The sequence below is a fragment of the Rana temporaria genome, chromosome 11 (genome assembly GCF_905171775.1).
Source record: "Rana temporaria chromosome 11, aRanTem1.1, whole genome shotgun sequence".
NCBI classification, from domain to species: domain Eukaryota; kingdom Metazoa; phylum Chordata; class Amphibia; order Anura; family Ranidae; genus Rana; species Rana temporaria.
The window spans coordinates 149,321,219-149,338,225 of NC_053499.1; the positions used below are offsets into that span (position 1 = coordinate 149,321,219).

The 17,007-nt window shown below is 43.2% G+C and overlaps 1 protein-coding gene and 1 long non-coding RNA gene across 2 annotated transcripts; one reads left to right on the top strand and one right to left on the bottom strand.

The window, feature by feature from the left end:
- Positions 1 to 985: 985 nt before the first annotated feature.
- Positions 986 to 4,918, top strand: LOC120917858. Its single transcript, XR_005744243.1, has 2 exons — positions 986 to 3,880; positions 3,915 to 4,918. It is a non-coding gene; the product is annotated as an uncharacterized LOC120917858 (long non-coding RNA).
- A 4,817-nt stretch (positions 4,919 to 9,735) lies between these two features.
- SS18L2 (SS18 like 2) lies at positions 9,736 to 14,066 on the bottom strand. Its single transcript, XM_040328069.1, has 3 exons — positions 13,936 to 14,066; positions 11,212 to 11,288; positions 9,736 to 9,885 (listed from the first exon to the last, which is right to left on the bottom strand). Exons 1-3 carry the CDS (start codon positions 14,002 to 14,004, stop codon positions 9,792 to 9,794), a joined length of 240 nt encoding a protein of 79 aa, XP_040184003.1. The 5' UTR covers positions 14,005 to 14,066; the 3' UTR covers positions 9,736 to 9,791.
- Positions 14,067 to 17,007: the final 2,941 nt, after the last annotated feature.

A 17,007-nucleotide genomic window follows, 5' to 3' on the forward strand; every position in this document is an offset into this window, starting at 1 on the left:
CAGCAGTGATTCTCAACCTCAGTCCTCAAGTACCCCCAACGGGCCATGTTTTGGGAACTTCCCTTTGATAAAATGGCTCTCATCAATACCATGTCATTGATATTGATTTAAATAAAGCAGCTGTGCAAAGTAAAGGAAAATCTGAAAACATGGACCGTGGGGGGTACTTGAGGGCCAGAGGGGTTGAGAAACACTGCTCAATAAAAATTAAATTTGTAAATGCTAATTTTTTGTGTTTTTTTTTTTTTTTTTTTTTTTTTATATACTCGCAAAAGATCAACATCTTTTTTTTATTTTTTTTATTTTTTTTATTTTTTTTTTTTAGGTGAACTTATCCTTTAAAACTAGTTGGGTTGAGGCTGGAAATCTACTTTACATCCTGCTATAGATACCCACCAAGTTCAGTGTTTATAGCAAGCAATTTGACTTGCCTTGGCTGATTACTAAGTGTACTGCAGAACCCTCAACTTAAAGCGGGGGTTCACCCTGAAAAAAAAAAATTCTTGATCTACCATACAAACGAGCATACTAGCGTCGGCTACAGTATGCCTCTTTTTTTTTTTTTTGAGCTGTACTTATGGTTTAATCCGTAACTTTCGTTTCAGACTCCGGCCGGGAAATGGGCGTTCCTATGAAGAGGGGTACTTCCAGCAATGGCGCGTCATGCCTTCCGAAAAAAGCCGAAATAGGACGCCGACATATACGGCGCCTGCGCAGTCAGCTTCTAGTCTGATGCGCAGGCGCCGTATAGCGCCGTGAAGAGCCGAGTCCTACTCCGGCTATTTTCGGAACGTGGGACGCGCCATAGCCGGCCGTTAATCATGTTCCACTCTTCATAGGAACGCCCATTCCCTGCGGGTGTCTGAAACGAAACTTACGGATTAAACCGTAAGTACAGCGCATTAAAAAAAAAGGCATACTTTAGCTGATGCTAGTATGCTAGTTTGGATGGTCCAAAGTGGTGTTTTTGGGTGAACCTCCGCTTTAATTTGTATTAAAAAAAAAAAAAAATGAACTGTCAGCTCTTTTACTAAAGTTATAACAAGCTGAAAGCTAGGACATTCCCCCCCTTACTAGGCTTTCCTGGAAACCCTCTTGCAAGGTTCAGTGAATGTGTTGACATCCGTAAAACAAATCAGATGTTCACCTCTTACCGGATGCTGTAGGTCATGGATTTTGTCCGGCCCAGAAGGGAGGCCATCGTCTGACTCCACGGCTCCATTGATTTCCCCAAATCCTTCACCCTTGCCTAAACAAAGGAAGAGTACCGGACCCAAGGTCGCCATCACCAATGTTTGTAAAACCATATTCCGTCACTTTGTAGTAGTTACGTTTCAGTTCGTAAATGAAAATGTCCAGGGTCGAGAGGCTCCCCCATTAAAAACTTTATACCCCACGCCTAAAATGCTGCCCCCACGGCAGTATTTGTGCCTCTATGACAACCCTACAGGACATTCCATCTAAACATGGAAGATCAGTTTTGTGAAATAAGGTCTGTTCGTTTCATATTAGAGACCCCCCCCCAGTGTAGTTCTTCAGGTGGATGCAAGTTGTGTCGCAGTCTCATTTTCATTGCCGCCAATTTTTTTGTTTCTTTTTTTTTTTTTTTTTTTATTGAATATATAAAACGTATCCTGTTCCTTATGGCCAAAGGCATTATGCACATACAACTCCAGAAAATAACTTCTGAGATAGTAAAAGTCTTTCAATATTCTTTAAAAATTATATTAAAAAAGAAAAAAAAAATCTTATGTGAGCTGGCTCCGAAAAATAACTTAATTAGCAGGTAGATGAAATAATAATAAAAAAAATATATATTTTTAAAGAATGCAGCATAATGTCACTTAACAAAAAAAAAAATAAAAAAAAATGTGCCATGACATACAATGCTTATATTAGGAGTCACGTTTCTTCCAACCAAAGTGGCTACAAGAGAAGAAAAATGGTGCTTATGATAGAAATTTAAATAGTTTGTGTACAGGTTTCCCATTTTATCTTAATCGATGTTACAGAATATTCTTTATATCTATATATATATATATATATCTATCTATATATAGTTTATATGTATTTAAAAAAAAAAAAAGCGTCATTTTTGTCTTTTTGAAAAGAGCCCACTGCAATCCCTCCCAATGTTTTCTAGTTTCGAAAAGAGAAAAAATAAATGAAAATATTGACAGTATTAATCTTATTTTTCTATTTTCGTATATTGTTATATATCACTAATATACTTTAACTCATAACTGTGAGTGAAGAGCTTGCCGACTTGCGTAGCGGAACAGTGAAAAACAAAAAAATTGTGTTTCTTTGGATTTAAACGTTGAAGCACATTATTTTTTCTTTCTTTTTTTATTTTAATTATACCAAAAATATGTATAAAACACTAAACTATATACAATTCATAACTTGGGGTATTTAAAGCCCATACTTTTTTTTTTTTTTTTCTGACCCCTTTGTACAGTGATGTATTTTATAGCCCGAATGTTACCGTTTTTTTTTGCGTTGTGATAAATCTGACATTACTGTATTTATATTGGGTTTTTCTTTTTTTTTTTTTTTTTTTTTTTTTTTTACCCATCAAGTCTACATACATCATCTATGTTTACAGAGACTTGTGTGCTGTGCATAGCCCTCAATACTGACCTGCTCTGTTGCTTCTTTTTGTTTCTCTCTTGCCTGTTTCTGTAAAGACTTCTGTACCCGTTAAAGGTTTATGCTAAAAAATATTTCATTGAATTTATCATATGGTTCTCGTTCAGTCTCCCAAAACGAAATACCCTGCTCTCCTTATGTCTGCAGACCTTTGCACTTTTAAGTAGGCGCTCCACCCAAAAGGCAAGTTTTCAGATATGGGAAGTGTTCAGCAGAATCCACCCCACCCAGAGGCTTCCCAATGCTGAGGTCTTCTCTGCCACAGCCCCTCATCCTGCTGACTCCTACCTACCCTGTTAATTGCGTTTCTCCTGCAAAAATCGAATTTGGGTAAAATCGGAGATCAAACATTTGGGGACCACCTTCTGAAGATAGTGGGGGGTGGGGGTCATCAATTTGAGTCCGCTCCTGCCACCTTCCTGTTTCCGAAAAGAAACCGGGAAAAAAAGTGGTTTATGTGTAACTTTATGTACAGTTTTTTTTTTCCTTCATCTTCGCCACCTCCTAGACGGCCATTGTGAAGATGTACCTGTGAAAGGCGGCCATTATGGAAGTGTCACACTTTCACGGCAAGCCTTTATGGAGGTGTCATTTTTTTGACAGCTGGCTTATATGTTGGTGGTACTCTCCACGATAGTAGACCGTTGTGGAGGTGTCACTCTCCACCACAGCTGACCATTATGGAGGTGTCACTCTCCACCACAGCTGACCATTATGGAGGTGTCGCTCTCCACCACAGCTGACCATTATGGAGGTGGCAATCTCCTTGACAGCTGGCCGTTATGGAGATGTCACTCTGGGACAGCAGCCTGGTATGGCGGATGGGGTCATCAATTTGAGTCCGCTCCTGATGCCTTCCTGTGGCACTCTGGGACAGCAGCCTGGTATGGAGGTGTGGCTTTCTGGGACAGCAGGCTGGTATGGAGGTGTGGCTTTCTGGGACAGCAGGCTGGTATGGAGGTGTGGCTTTCTGGGACAGCAGGCTGGTATGGAGGTGTGGCTTTCTGGGACAGCAGGCTGGTATGGAGGTGTGGCTCTGGGACAGCAGGCTGGTATGGAGGTGTGGCTCTGGGACAGCAGGCTGGTATGAGGGTGTGGCTCTCTGGGACAGCAGGCTGGTATGGAGGTGTGGCACTCTGGGACAGCAGGCTGGTATGGAGGTGTGGCACTCTGGGACAGCAGGCTGGTATGGAGGTGTGGCACTCTGGGACAGCAGGCTGGTATGGAGGTGTGGCACTCTGGGACCGCACGCTGGTATGGAGGTGTGGCTCTCTGGGACAGCAGGCTGGTATGGAGGTGTGGCTCTGTGACAGCAGGCTGTTATGGAGGTTTCCTTTTGCCAGCTGGTCTCGCCAATCCTATATGAAACGGAATCAATCGAGTGGTGGCTCCATCGTGTGGCTTTACCACAGTGGTTTGAGTGCCCAAGCGATATTTTAGAAGCCTTAGTGTTCTCAAACTTGCCCCCATTCGGGCTAAACTGAAATCTCCATTTTGGGTGGAGTCAGCCCTTCAATGGTCCCCGATCCACACTCAGTGAAGGAGTTGTGAACTAGACCCTCTGTTTTGGTAAACACCGCCTATGGAATCAGGATGATCCAATAACATCCCTAGGTCCTGGAGGAACAATAGGTTGCCGAATGGTTTAGTCCATAAAATATCTTCCTCCACTCAGTGGGTGACAGGGACTCTTTAACCCCTCCCACCCCCAACCGTTTTATCAGAATATTATTGGTCTTATTAATGGGTAAACATATATATTTGTATCAAAACAGATGTCGCAAAGTGCCAACTTAACGATTCCACATACTATATATGAACATATATATTTTTTTTACTTGTATTTTGAAGTCTTCTAAAAAAAAAAAAATTCAATGTGATGAACGGAAACTGAAAACAGAAACTTTTTTTTTTTTTGTTTCTAAATGTTGACGCTTTGACCATGTAGGTGGTATGTTCCTGGCTTCAAGCTGTACTGAACACTGGCCATTAGATGCTCCTCGGGGGTGGGGAAGACTCGCCTCTCCACTTTCTATGAGCGAGTTGCAGTGCTGTGCTTGGCGAGGGCTCCTCGAAGTCCGATTCACTGCCAAGTGCGAGGGTTTACCGCTCGTGAGCGCGACCCTACTATCGCTTTTTTTTTTCTTTCCTTTTTCCAGCCATTACTTGTAAACTGGAACTGTACATTTTGTATTTTACTTCTAAAGCTTCTGTAAGTAAAATAACTATTTGCTTTATTAAAGATACATTTAATAGTGTGACATTATTTGGTGTTTTTTTATTGTACAATGTTTCTAGTTAAGACCTTTTATCTGGTGAGTTTGGCTGTATTTTATATTGATGAGGTGTTTTTCTTTTTACTAAATTTACTATTTTTAATTAGGTCTTCCAATCAAGTCAGCCTGAAATCAGATCTTTTCTCCTGCATAATAAGGGTCATTGCCTTGAAAAAGTATTCATACCCCTTGACATTTTCCACATATTTTTTGTCACGTTGCAACCAAAAACGTAAATGTATTTTATTGGGATTGTATGTGATAGACCAACACAAAGTGGCTCATAATTGTCAAGTGGAAGAAAAATGATACATTTTATTTTTTCACATATTTGTACAAAAAAAAGGTGGGGGGTACATTTGTATGGCGCCCCCCGGAGTCAATACTTTGTAGAACCCCCTTTCTCTACAATTACAGCTGCAAGTCTTTTTGGGGGTGTCTCCTCCACCAGCTTTGTACATCTAGAGAGGGACATGTCTGCCCATTCTTCTTCTTTGCAAAATATCTCAAGCTCTGTCAGATTGGATGGAGAGCGTCTGTGATCAGCGATTTTCAAGTCTTGTCACAGATTCTCAATGTGATTTAGGTCTGGACTGTGACTGGGTCATTCTAACACATAAATAAGCTTTTGATCTAAACCATTCCATTGTAGCTCTGGCTGTATGTTTCGGGTCATTGTCCTGCTGGAAGGTGAACCTCCGCCCCAGTCTCAAGTCTTTTGCAAACTCTAACAGGTTATCTTCTAAGATTGTCCTGTATTTGGCTCCATCCATCTCCCCATTAACTCTGATCAGCTTCCCTGTACCAGGTGAAGAAAAACATCCCTACAACATGATGCTGCCACCACCATGTTTCACGGTGGGGATGGTGTGTTCAGGGTGATGTGCAGTGTTAGTTTTCCGCCACACATAGCGTTTTGCTTATAGGCCAAAAAGTGCAATTTTGGTCTCATCTGACCAGAGCACCTTCTTCCACATGTTTTCTGTGTTCCCCACATCGCTTTTCACAAACGGGAATTCTTATGGCTTTCTTTCAACAATAGCTTTCTTCTTGCCACTTTTCCATAAAGAGCAGATTTGTGGAGAGACCACTAATAGTTGTCCTGTGGACAGATTCTCCCACCTGAGCTGTGGATCTCTGCAGCTCCTCCAGAGTTACCATGGGCCTCTTGGCTGCTTCTCTGATTAATGCTCTCCTTGCCCGGCTCGGTCAGTTTAGGTGGACGGCCATGTCTTGGTAGGTTTGCAGTTGTGCCATACTCATTCCATTTTCGGATAATGGGTTGAACAGAGCTCTGTGAGATGTTCAAAGCTTGGGATATTTTTTTTATAACCTAACCCTGCTTTATACTTCTCTACAACTTTATCCCTGACCTGTCTGGTGTGTTCCTTGGCCTTCATGATGCAGTTTGTTCACTGAGGTTCTCTAACAAACCTCTGAAGGCTTCACAGAACAGCTGTATTTCTATTGCGATTAAATTGCACACAGGTGGACTCTATTGACTAATTAGGTGAGTGTTGAAGGCAATTGGTTCCACTAGGTTTTAGTTAGGGGTATCCGAGTAAAGGGGGCTGAATACAAATGTACCCCCCACACTTTTCACATTTATTTGTAAACAAATTTGAAAACTTTTTATAATTTTCCTTCCACTTCACAATTATGTACCACTTTTGTTTTGGTCTATCGCATAAAATCCCAATAAATTACATTTAGGTTGTAAAATTAAAGGGGGGGGGGTGTGAATACTTTTTCAAGGCACTGTGTGTGTGTGTGTGTGTGTGTGTGTGTGTGTGTGTGTGTGTATACACACGCACACATATATACCCCCCTCCCTTGATGGCAAACTCTCATGAGAGAGAGCTGTGCATGATTTCATTGGCCTAGGCCAGTGATGGGGAACCTTGGCACCCCAGATGTTTTGGAACTTAATTTCCCATGATGCTCAACTACGCTGCAGAGTGCATGAGCATCATGGGAAATGTAGTAGGGTGCCAAGGTTCGCCATCACTGGCCTAGGCTAATGACCAGACAAGAAACAGGAAGTGGGCAGCATAAGCTATTTACTTCCACAAAAAAAAATGTTTGACTATCCAAAGTTAAAACGCCAACAAGGGTGGAAGATTTAATAGATGGAAAGATGGAAGCAGACCTTCAGTCATTTTTTTTTTTCCCATCTATTGGCGTAGTGGGGAAGACCCAGGTCCTGGTTTGACTCTCCCACTGTAGTTCATTTATTTGTGTCCTGGGAGGAGCTTGTTCCCAGTCTGACCTGCCCACTATGTTTATTTGTACAGTTGGAGGAAGCAGGTCCTGGTCTGATCACGGAATCCGCACACTGTGTAGATTAGTGAAAAATAGATTTGGTCTGTAGCACCAAAAGCTTCCATTCCTAAATATAAATGAGAGCGTTGGTCACGGGACTTTAAATGAGGCAAATCACTTCCAAACAGAAAAGTACACATGGTTAAAAGTTTATTGCGTAATAGCGGATTTCATGTTGGCAATTCAATAGACATGATACAATATAAACAAAGAGAAATTGTATTGAGCTGATTTATAATGCTTCATTTCCATGGACGTTTTTACAGCCACTTTATTTGGCCTTTTTTACAGCTCTTTTTTTTTTTTTTTTTTTTGAGCTGGAGCTCAAAAACGCAGCGGTAGCATTTCTGCGCGTTTTTACAGCTCTACTCTGGAGCTTCAGAATGCACTGGTCCTGTGTTTTTTTTTTTTTTTTGCAGCTTAAAAACCGCTCAGCCATCTACAGCTCAAAAACGTCATGGTGGGCATGAGGGCCATACACCAGTGATGGCTAAACTTGGCACCCCAGATGTTTTGGAACTACATTTCCCATGATGCTCATGCGCTGTGCAGTGTAGTTGAGCATCATGGGAAATGTAGTTCCAAAACATCTGGGGTGCCAAGGTTCACCATCACTGCCATAGACTAACATGGAGAGCTGTTTTTAAGCTGCAAACAACGCTCAGAAAAGTGGCTGTAAAAACGTCCATGGAAATGAAGCCTAATAAGTAATCGTAATACACACTATAAATAAAAAAATAAAATTATTTGTATACATTATATTTTTCGATGGAGATGCATGATTTAGGCAGATGGAAATAAGTACAAAATACATGGCGATCCACAAATGTCTTGGCATCCTATAACTCTGTTTCGTGGATCAATGTTCACCTCCTCAGGAGTAGATGCAACAATATTATCTGAAAAGATAAGAAAATGCCAGAATAATATTGTGTACAAAAATGGATGACTTCCAATGTAGGGGGGATAGTGTGGGAAATTTGCCTTGGTACTTACAGGTCAGCTCAAAAGAAGAGGGGGGGAGAATCTAGCAGCCTTGTGAGTGAAGACATGACAAATGGAGGGAGGACCAAGTTTTCATAGCGCGGTGAATCCATCACACACACGATTTTGGCTTCCCAAATCCTTATGTGACAAGGAGGGAACAAAGTGTGCATGATATAGCTGATGACTAAAAAAGAGTAGAACAAGATATAGTAAGCTACTCATACACACACACACATATTTTATATATATATATATATATATATATATATGTGTGTGTGTGGAAACAAAAAAAATATATATATTATTGCTGGCTAATTGTGCCATCACCCATGCACATAAGCTATGGATTCACCTTGTTTAGAAAACTTGGCCCGCCCTCCATTTGTCCCCGAAGTCCATTTGGGTCATGTCGCCACAGAGGCAGAAACCCCCCTCCCCCTCCCCTCACAAGGCTGCCAGGTTCTTTCTCCATCCTCCTTTTTAGCTGACCTGTAAGTACTAGGGCAAATTGCCCACACTATTTCTTCCCCCCCCCCCCCCCCACATTAGGAGTCATGCATTTTTGTATGAGATATTATTCTGCCATTTTCTTATCTTTTTGGATAATTTTCTTGCATCTACCCCTGAGGAGGTGAACATTGATCCACAAAACATGTAGGATGCAAAGAAATTTGTGGATCGCTGTGTATTTTGTAATTATAGCTCCATCAAAAAATGGGTATAAAAATATTATTTTTGTTAATTTATATTGTGTATTATGATTACTTATTATGGATCAGCTCAATACGTTTTTTTTTTTTGTTTAATCATGTCTATTGAATTGTCAACATGAAATCTGCTATAAACTTTTAATCATGTGTACTATTCTGTTTGGAAGTGATTTCTCTCATTTAAAGTTCCTTCCTGAATGGCCCTGTCATCTTCTGGGACATACTAAGGTCCCAGAAGGCAGCAGGGGAGAAGAGGACGTAACGCGCTGGGGCAGAAGTACACAAGGTACTTCATAAAAGGTAAGTGAGGAAAAATAAATATATATATATCATGAAGGGGTAAAATCATCCAGCGCTAAAGTGGTGCTATCTATTCAGAATGAAACAGTCCATAGGTTTTATTTTTTTATTAAAAATGAATACCTGAAATTCAAACAAGATGTACAGCCTCAAGTAAACAAAATATTTACAATCAAAACTAAATCCTTCCAACGCACAGAGCTTTGGCATTCGGCCTCCCTTGCAGGCCATGTTTTCCACCTCGCCTCTGAATAAATAACTACAGAGATCTTAATTAAAAAAAAAAAAAATATGACATTGCAATCAGCATGCTGCAGTCCTTGGCCCTAGACTGGCCACTGTCTGAAGCTGCCTAACCGGCTCCATCTTGTGGACAAAACTGAAACTTCATCAGAGCAGGAAAATGTTCTTCCAGCCAGCTCTGTGTTGGGGTCACTTTCCAAGGAGCTCAGACAAAAGATGGAGAGTATACAGGTAATGCTGCTGCATGTAGAGATACACACAGGTAGTTGGATGGTTGGAGAAGGGGACTGGCACACACGGTTTAGAATGCTGGTTTGGGTGGGGGTGGGGGAGGAGGACTTGCATCAGCTAAGGTTGCCAAGTAGATGAGATTCCTGTGCAGAACTTGTTGGTACCTTCAGGAAAAAAATAAAAATGAAGCTATCAATACTAAATCATGTGATAATGCTTTGCCGGATAAATTAAAACAAGATCACGTTCCTCTACTTGGGGGGTGAAAAAAAAGTCATACTGATAAGACCTTCACGTGTTAAACACACAGTGGAATACATACAAGGGAGAGGATTTATCTGTCAAACAATTTTTATTTTTGGCCATCCACTCCTGAGATTTACACAGCTCTGCCACACAACACAGTCCTGTCTGTCGCAGCTCAGTGACACCGGTCTTGTCCCCCCCCGATAGGACAGTAAAAGGGGAAGCAGCAGACCAATAAGGTTATCCTTCTTTCAGCATGCTTCTTGTTCGTACATAATCACTGCAACACAGCCGATTGGCTACTTGTGCTGCTTCCCCGATGCAGGAGATTCCCCTTCGCTTCCTGTAGACACAGCGGAAAGTGACGGGCAATCCCATTTTAATTGGCACTGGTACAGATGTGTCACCAATGGAAGATTCCATTTCCTGTTCCAATGACAACTATACGCTTTTGGACTTTCCAATCAGGGAAGAAACAGAGGGCGGGAGGGGGCAGCAGAGAAGCAGACAGCAATAAAAACTGACAGACTAACGGTAACCCCTCACTGCTCCACCTGAACCAAATAAAAACACTATGGCCATCAGGGTTTGACAAATCCCAGGTCGCCATGGTGACTAGAAATTGTGTCCTGGCGCCTGGGCTTTTGTCAGCCCATTCACTGTTGCAGGGATGCAAATTTTTTATCGCCCAACACCCAGGACATGCATTTTTTTTTTTTTTTTTAATCACCCAACAAGTGAGCCCTGCTGACTTACCAGGTGGAAGCACTCAGAAGGCTCCACTGCCGCCCGATTGCGCGCGCACACACACACACAAATTGATGCGGGTTAACCCAATTATATTCACAGATCTATATACCAGACTGACAGACACAAGGGTGAAAATACAGCAAGACATGTGGGCAGACACACTCTAAATCAGGGGTCCTCAAACTACGGCCCTCCAGCTGTTTGCCGAACTATACATTCCATGAGGCATTGTAACACACTGACATTCACAGACATGGCTAAGCATGATGGGAATTGTAGTTCCTGAACAACTGGAGGGCCGTAGTTTAAAGACCCCTGCTCTAAATCATGGGTCTTCAAACTACAGCCCTCCAGGAACTACGATTCCCATCATGCCCAGTCATATCTGTGAATGTCAGTGTATTACAATGCCTCATGGGATGTGTAGTTCTACAACAGCTGGGGGGCTGTAGTTTGAGGATCCCTGCTGTAAATGAACTCGGGGGGTTACTTACTGGGAACACTCTGTGGCTCTCCCCTTGCTCTGATATTCCACAATACAGCGGATGAGTTGGTCGTTCTCTTCCAGCAGCTGGAAAGGAAAAAAAAAAAAAACAAGGTGAAGGTTGAACGTTTGACAAGGTCCCTGCCATCTGTAACACATGGAAAAAAAAAATATGGACAGCCGCACTCCAAAAAACCTTGATGGTTGTATTTATTTAAAAAAGAAAAAATGCACTACAAGTCACAGCACACAACACGAAAGTAAAACAGCTGACGCGTTTCGCACTATAAATTGGTGCTTAAATCATAGCTGCTGTCTGTAGGGCTGAAACAACTAATCCATTATGAAAATAGTTGTCAACTATTTTCTTAACTGCTTGCTGACCAGCCGCTGCAGTTATAAGGCGGCAGGTCGGCTCTGCTGGGCGAGATCATGTAGCTATACGTCATCTCTGCCAGCAGCCAATAGGGGTGCACACGCACCCCCCACTCGTCCCTGATCCCAGCGGGCGCGATCGACGCCGGGCACCCGCGATCGCTCATTACAGAGCGAGAACCAGGAGCTGTGTGTGTGTAAACAGCTCCTGGTCCTGTCAGGGGGAGAAATGCCTGATTGTCTGTTCATACAATGTATGAACAGCGGATCTGTCATTTCCCCATTTCAGTCTCACCCCCCCCCCCTTCAGTTAGAACACACCCAGGGAACATACTTAACCCCTTCCTCGCCCCCTAGTGTTAACCCCTTCCCTGCCAGTGACATTTTTATAGTAATCAATGCATTTTTACGGCACCGATCGCTATAAAAATGCCAATGGTCCCAAAAATGTGTCAAGTGTCCCCCATAATGTCGCAGTACCAAAAAAAAAAAAAAAAAATCGCCGCCATTACTAGTAAAAAATATTAATAAAAATGCCATAAAACTATCCCCTATTTTGTAGACGCTATAACTTTTGCGCAAACCAATCAAACGTTTATTGCGATTTTTTTTACGAAAAATATGTAGAAGAATACGTATCGGCCTAAACTGAGGAAAAAAAAGTTTTTTTTATATATTTTGGGGCATATTTATTATAGCAAAAAGTAAAAAATATTTATTTTTTCAAAATTGTCACTCTTTTTTTGTTTATAGCGCAAAAAATAAAAACCGCAGAGGTGATAAAATACCACCAAAAGAAATCTATATCAAATATCAATATACTAGATTTATATCCGCTCACTTTATTGCTAAATTTACTCTGAAATTCAAGGTGTAGCAAGATGTCCGCATGAGTGTTCTATCAGATTACAGCCACCCGTCAGATCATGACGTTTTTGGAACGCATAGCGCCATGGAACACGTTGGAATGCCTTGCGCATGCGCAGCAAGTATTTTTTGGTCCGAAACGTCAGTTCCGTTACACGATCTGGTGGGTAGCGGTAATCTGACAGAACGTCCGGTCAGAGGTCGGCCTGTGTGCTGCACCGAGTGGGAGAGGGGGAGCGACGAGGCTTCTGCGGTGTGTTTCTATGGGTAGTTGATGATCGGAATAAACTTCAAGCAGAGGTAGTGAAACAGTCAACAGTAAATGGCTTCAAGCATTATTTTTCTGGGGGGAGGGAGACGGTAGTTGTCACATTGTGCCTCACTGTTGCCGGGCGGGTGGTGGCGGTGTTGCAACCCAACCTTACACAAACCCAACCCAACCTTCAGCACACTGTAAACCTGCGGCGCAACAGCGATGCACAATCTCACAACTACGGCTTCCCTCCGCGGTTTGCATAGCTTTCAATTGGGCCTGTGAAATGGTATCTCCCGTCGTAAGATACCTCCTACGATGTGCGCATGCGCCATGGTGACGTCACACCAGCTGATCAGGAAATCAGCTGGAGCGGCACTCCATACTGCGCATGCGCTGGCTCTTTTCTACAGAGGGCACGATAGAACACCAGCTCCGCTATAAACTGAACTTGTGCTGTGTATTGATGGGGGGGGCGGTTCTCTTTAACTGCAGCTCCCCTCCCCCCCAGGATGTTCTCTCCTCCCTCCATTTCTGAGGGCTAGATTGCACTCCCACATATTATTATTATACAGGATTTATACGGTGCCAACAGTTTGTGTAGCACTTTACAATACAAGAGGAATTGGAGGGCCCTGTTCTTTAGAGCTTAAGGTGTCATGTGACCCCCCCGCCTCCTCCTGGGATAGGCTGTACTTCCTGGTATTGGGGGGTGTGTAGGGGTCATGTGACCCCCCCCCATCCTGGGACAGGCTGTACTTCCTGGTATTGGGGGGTGTGTAGGGGTCATGTGACCCCCATCCTGGGACAGGCTGTACTTCCTGGTATTGGGGGGTGTGTAGGGGTCATGTGACCCCCATCCTGGGACAGGCTGTACTTCCTGGTATTGGGGGGTGTGTGTAGGGGTCATGTGACCCCCCCCCCCATCCTGGGATAGGCTGTACTTCCTGGTATTGGGGGGTGTGGTGGGGTCATAGGAACCCCCCTACTGGGATAGGATGTACTTCCTGGTATTGGGTGGTGGGGTCATGTAACCCCTTCCTCCAACGTGGCAGTGATGGTGTCTGCTGATTGTCTTGCAGTCATCACCTGAAGGCCCCCTACATTCACTCCCCGGGGGGGGGTGAAATATAGAGAGCCGTGAGGTCGCCAATATGTCACCCACCACAGACACCGTAACGAGGGTCACTTTACACTCCACAAGCCACCCGTCCTCCTCCTCCTCCCCGGGACGCTCACCCTCTGTACATTGTCCTCCGTAACCTGTGCCCGGGCCCGCAGCCGCTCCGGTACAAACGCCAGCGACATCTCTCCTGCACAGACTCCTCACTTCCGGCGCACGGCTACCGCGTCATCCGACGTAACGCCATCCCAACGTATGGCGCACGCTGACCCCGCCCTCCCATTATATCTGTCTGAAGTTCAGATTTAAAGGCGAACGCCACTTAAATTACAATTGTGTTATAATAACTACTTGATTGTTGTCCCTTCATTAACCACTTGCTTACTGGGCACATAAACCCCCTTCGTTCCCAGGCGAAATCTCAGCGTCCGGCACTGCGTCGCTTTAACTGACAATTGCGCGGTCGTGCGACGTGGCTCCCAAACAAAATTGGCGTCCTTTTTTCCCCACAAATAGAGCTTTCTTTTGGTGGTATTTGATCACCTCTGCGGTTTTTATTTTTTGCGCTATAAACAAAAAAAGAGCAACAATTTAAAAAAAATATATTTTTTTTTTACTTGTTGCTATAATAAATATCCCAATTTTTTTTTTAAAAAACAATTTTTTTTCTCAGTTAAGGCCGATACGTATTTTTCGACGTATTTTTGTAAAAAAAAAAAAAAAATCGCAATAAGCGACTGGTTTGCGCAAAAGTTATAGCGCCTACAAAATGGGGAACAGAATTATGATATTTTTTTATTATTTATTTTTTTACAAGTAATGGCGGTGATCTGCGATTTTTATTGGGACTGGGATATTGCGGCGGACGTATCGGACACTTTTGACACAAATTTGGCGCCATTCACATTTATACAGCGATCAGTGCTATAAAAATGCACGAATTACTGTATAAATGTGACTGGCAGTGAAGGGGTTAACACTAGGGGGTGAGGAAGGGGTTAACTGTGTAGCCTGGGTGTGTTATAACTGTGTGGGGGGAGGGGGGTGACTGGGGGAGGTGACCGATGCTGTGTCTCTATGTACAAGGGACACAGCATCGGTCTCCTCTCTCCCTGACAGCACATGGAGCTCTGTGTTTACACACAGAGCTCCACGTCCCTGCTGTCACCGCCGTGTCACCGACGATCGCGTGTACCCGGCGGACATCGCGGCCGCCCGGTACACGCATCGGGTCTTCGGCGATGCGTCGGGACAGTTTTTACCCGCCGCGCGCCACCCAGTGGCGCGCGCGGGTAATGCACATAAGAGGCCGTGTTTAAACGGCCACTTGGCACTTGAGAGCCGCGCTGCGGACGTATTTCGTCTATAGCGCGGATCTCAAGTGGTTAAGTTGGAGCTGCAAAAGAAGATTTTAGGTGAAGATGGAAGACATGCTTCCATAGAACATAAGCGACCCGTGTCACATGATCACCCAACCATTGTATGTCTATGTGTGATCAGTGCAAGATGTGATCACTCCGCACCCCAATAACCAAGTGTCAGCGGATTGATCTCTCTAGGACCCGACACACAGACCTCCATTATTTAATCTAATTTAGTTTTCAGATTTATTCTATTTGAAAGATGGTTGTATTCTATTTTTTGTATTCTATTCATTTTATTATTTTTTATTTACATCTCAGAATACCTTATATTCTATTTTTTTTATTATATTCCATTTTGCATTATTTTCTATTTGCAGAAGACAGTTGTATTTTATACTATTCAAATCTTTAAACTTCTATTTATCCTATCCTTTTATTTGCGATTCTGTTTTACCCTATTCTTCTCTTTTCGATTAATTTCTATTCTTTTTACTCTAGTCTATTCTTTTTTTTTTTTTTTTTCATGCTCGCTCGCATGAAGGTGTTTGAGTCCTTGCGCGGGGGGGGGGGGGGGTTCTGGGGGGAGTGGAGACAGCCGCTGAGGGACCCCAGAAGACCAGGTTCGGGGACACTGTGAAAAACGAGCTGCACAGTGGAGGTAAGTAGAACATGTTTAAAAAAATATCTTTAAATGTGCTTTTTCTGGAGCCACTATTTTGTTGCCTTAGCTGTGTTTTTTAGGTCATTGTCATGCTGGAATACCCAACCATGACCCATTTTCAATGCCCTGGCTGAGGGAAGGAGGTTCTCACCCAAGATAAGATTTGACAGTACATGGGCTTGTTCACCCCAAAGCATAAGGTTTCCACCTCAATTTTTGGACGGTGGGGGGTGGTGTTCTTGGGGTCATAGGCAGCATTCCTCCTCCAAACACGGCGATTTAAGTTGAAGCCAAAGAGCTTGATTTTGGTCTCAACATTTCCACCCAGTTCTACTCTGAATAATTTAGATGTTCATTTGCAAACTTCAGCTCGGCCTGTACATGCGCTTTCTTGAGCCCTTCACGGCGTAGTGTTACCAAGAAAACAATTGGTAACTATGGTCCCAGCTGCCTTGAGATCATTGATTAGATTCTGGGCCGTTTCCTCACCACCTCTCTCATGATCATTAAAACTCCACAAGGCGAGATCTTGCCTGGAACCCCAGACCGAAGGTGATTTCTTCCATGTGCGATTATTCGCACCAACTGTTGTCACCTTCTCACCAAGCTGCTTGGAGATGGACTTTCAGCACATTCCAGCCTTGTGTAGGTCTACAATCTTGTTCCCGACATCCTTGGACAGCTCTTTGGTCTGGGCTATGGTGGAGAGATTGGCATCTGATGGAATCTGTGGAAAGGGGTCTATTATACAGGTAAAGAGACAAGATTAGGAGCACTCCCTTTAAGAGAGTGCTCCAAATCTCAGCTTGTTACCTGTATAAAAGACACCTGGGAGCCAGAAATCATGCTGAGTGATAAGGGATCAAATACTTATTTCACTCATTAAAATGCAAATTAATAACTTTTTTTAAATGTGTTTTTCTGGATATTTTTGACTGATCACTTTTGTCTGTGGGCAAACATACAAAATCAGCAGGGGATCAAATACGCTTTTCCCTCACTGTAGCTTGGGCAGTGACAGGCACTCTTTATTGAGAGATCAGGCGTCCAATTAGACCCCACAACCTTCCTCTGCCCTCCAAAGCAGCCAATCAAACAGATCCATTTGATCAGCCATTTCCCTGGCTGTCCTGGCCAGAGAAACACTGAAACTTTGAAGTAGC

Excerpts from the sequence above, each read along its gene's own strand:
- SS18L2 (XM_040328069.1), bottom strand. The coding sequence starts at position 14,004 with ATGTCGCTGGCGTTTGTACCGGAGCGGCTGCGGGCCCGGGCACAGGTT. Across the intron at positions 11,289-13,935 it reads CGGAGGACAATGTACAGAGG|CTGCTGGAAGAGAACGACCA; the intron begins GTGAGCGTCCCG and ends TTTCCTTTCCAG. Across the intron at positions 9,886-11,211 it reads AGAGCCACAGAGTGTTCCCA|GTACCAACAAGTTCTGCACA; the intron begins GTAAGTAACCCC and ends TTTTTCCTGAAG.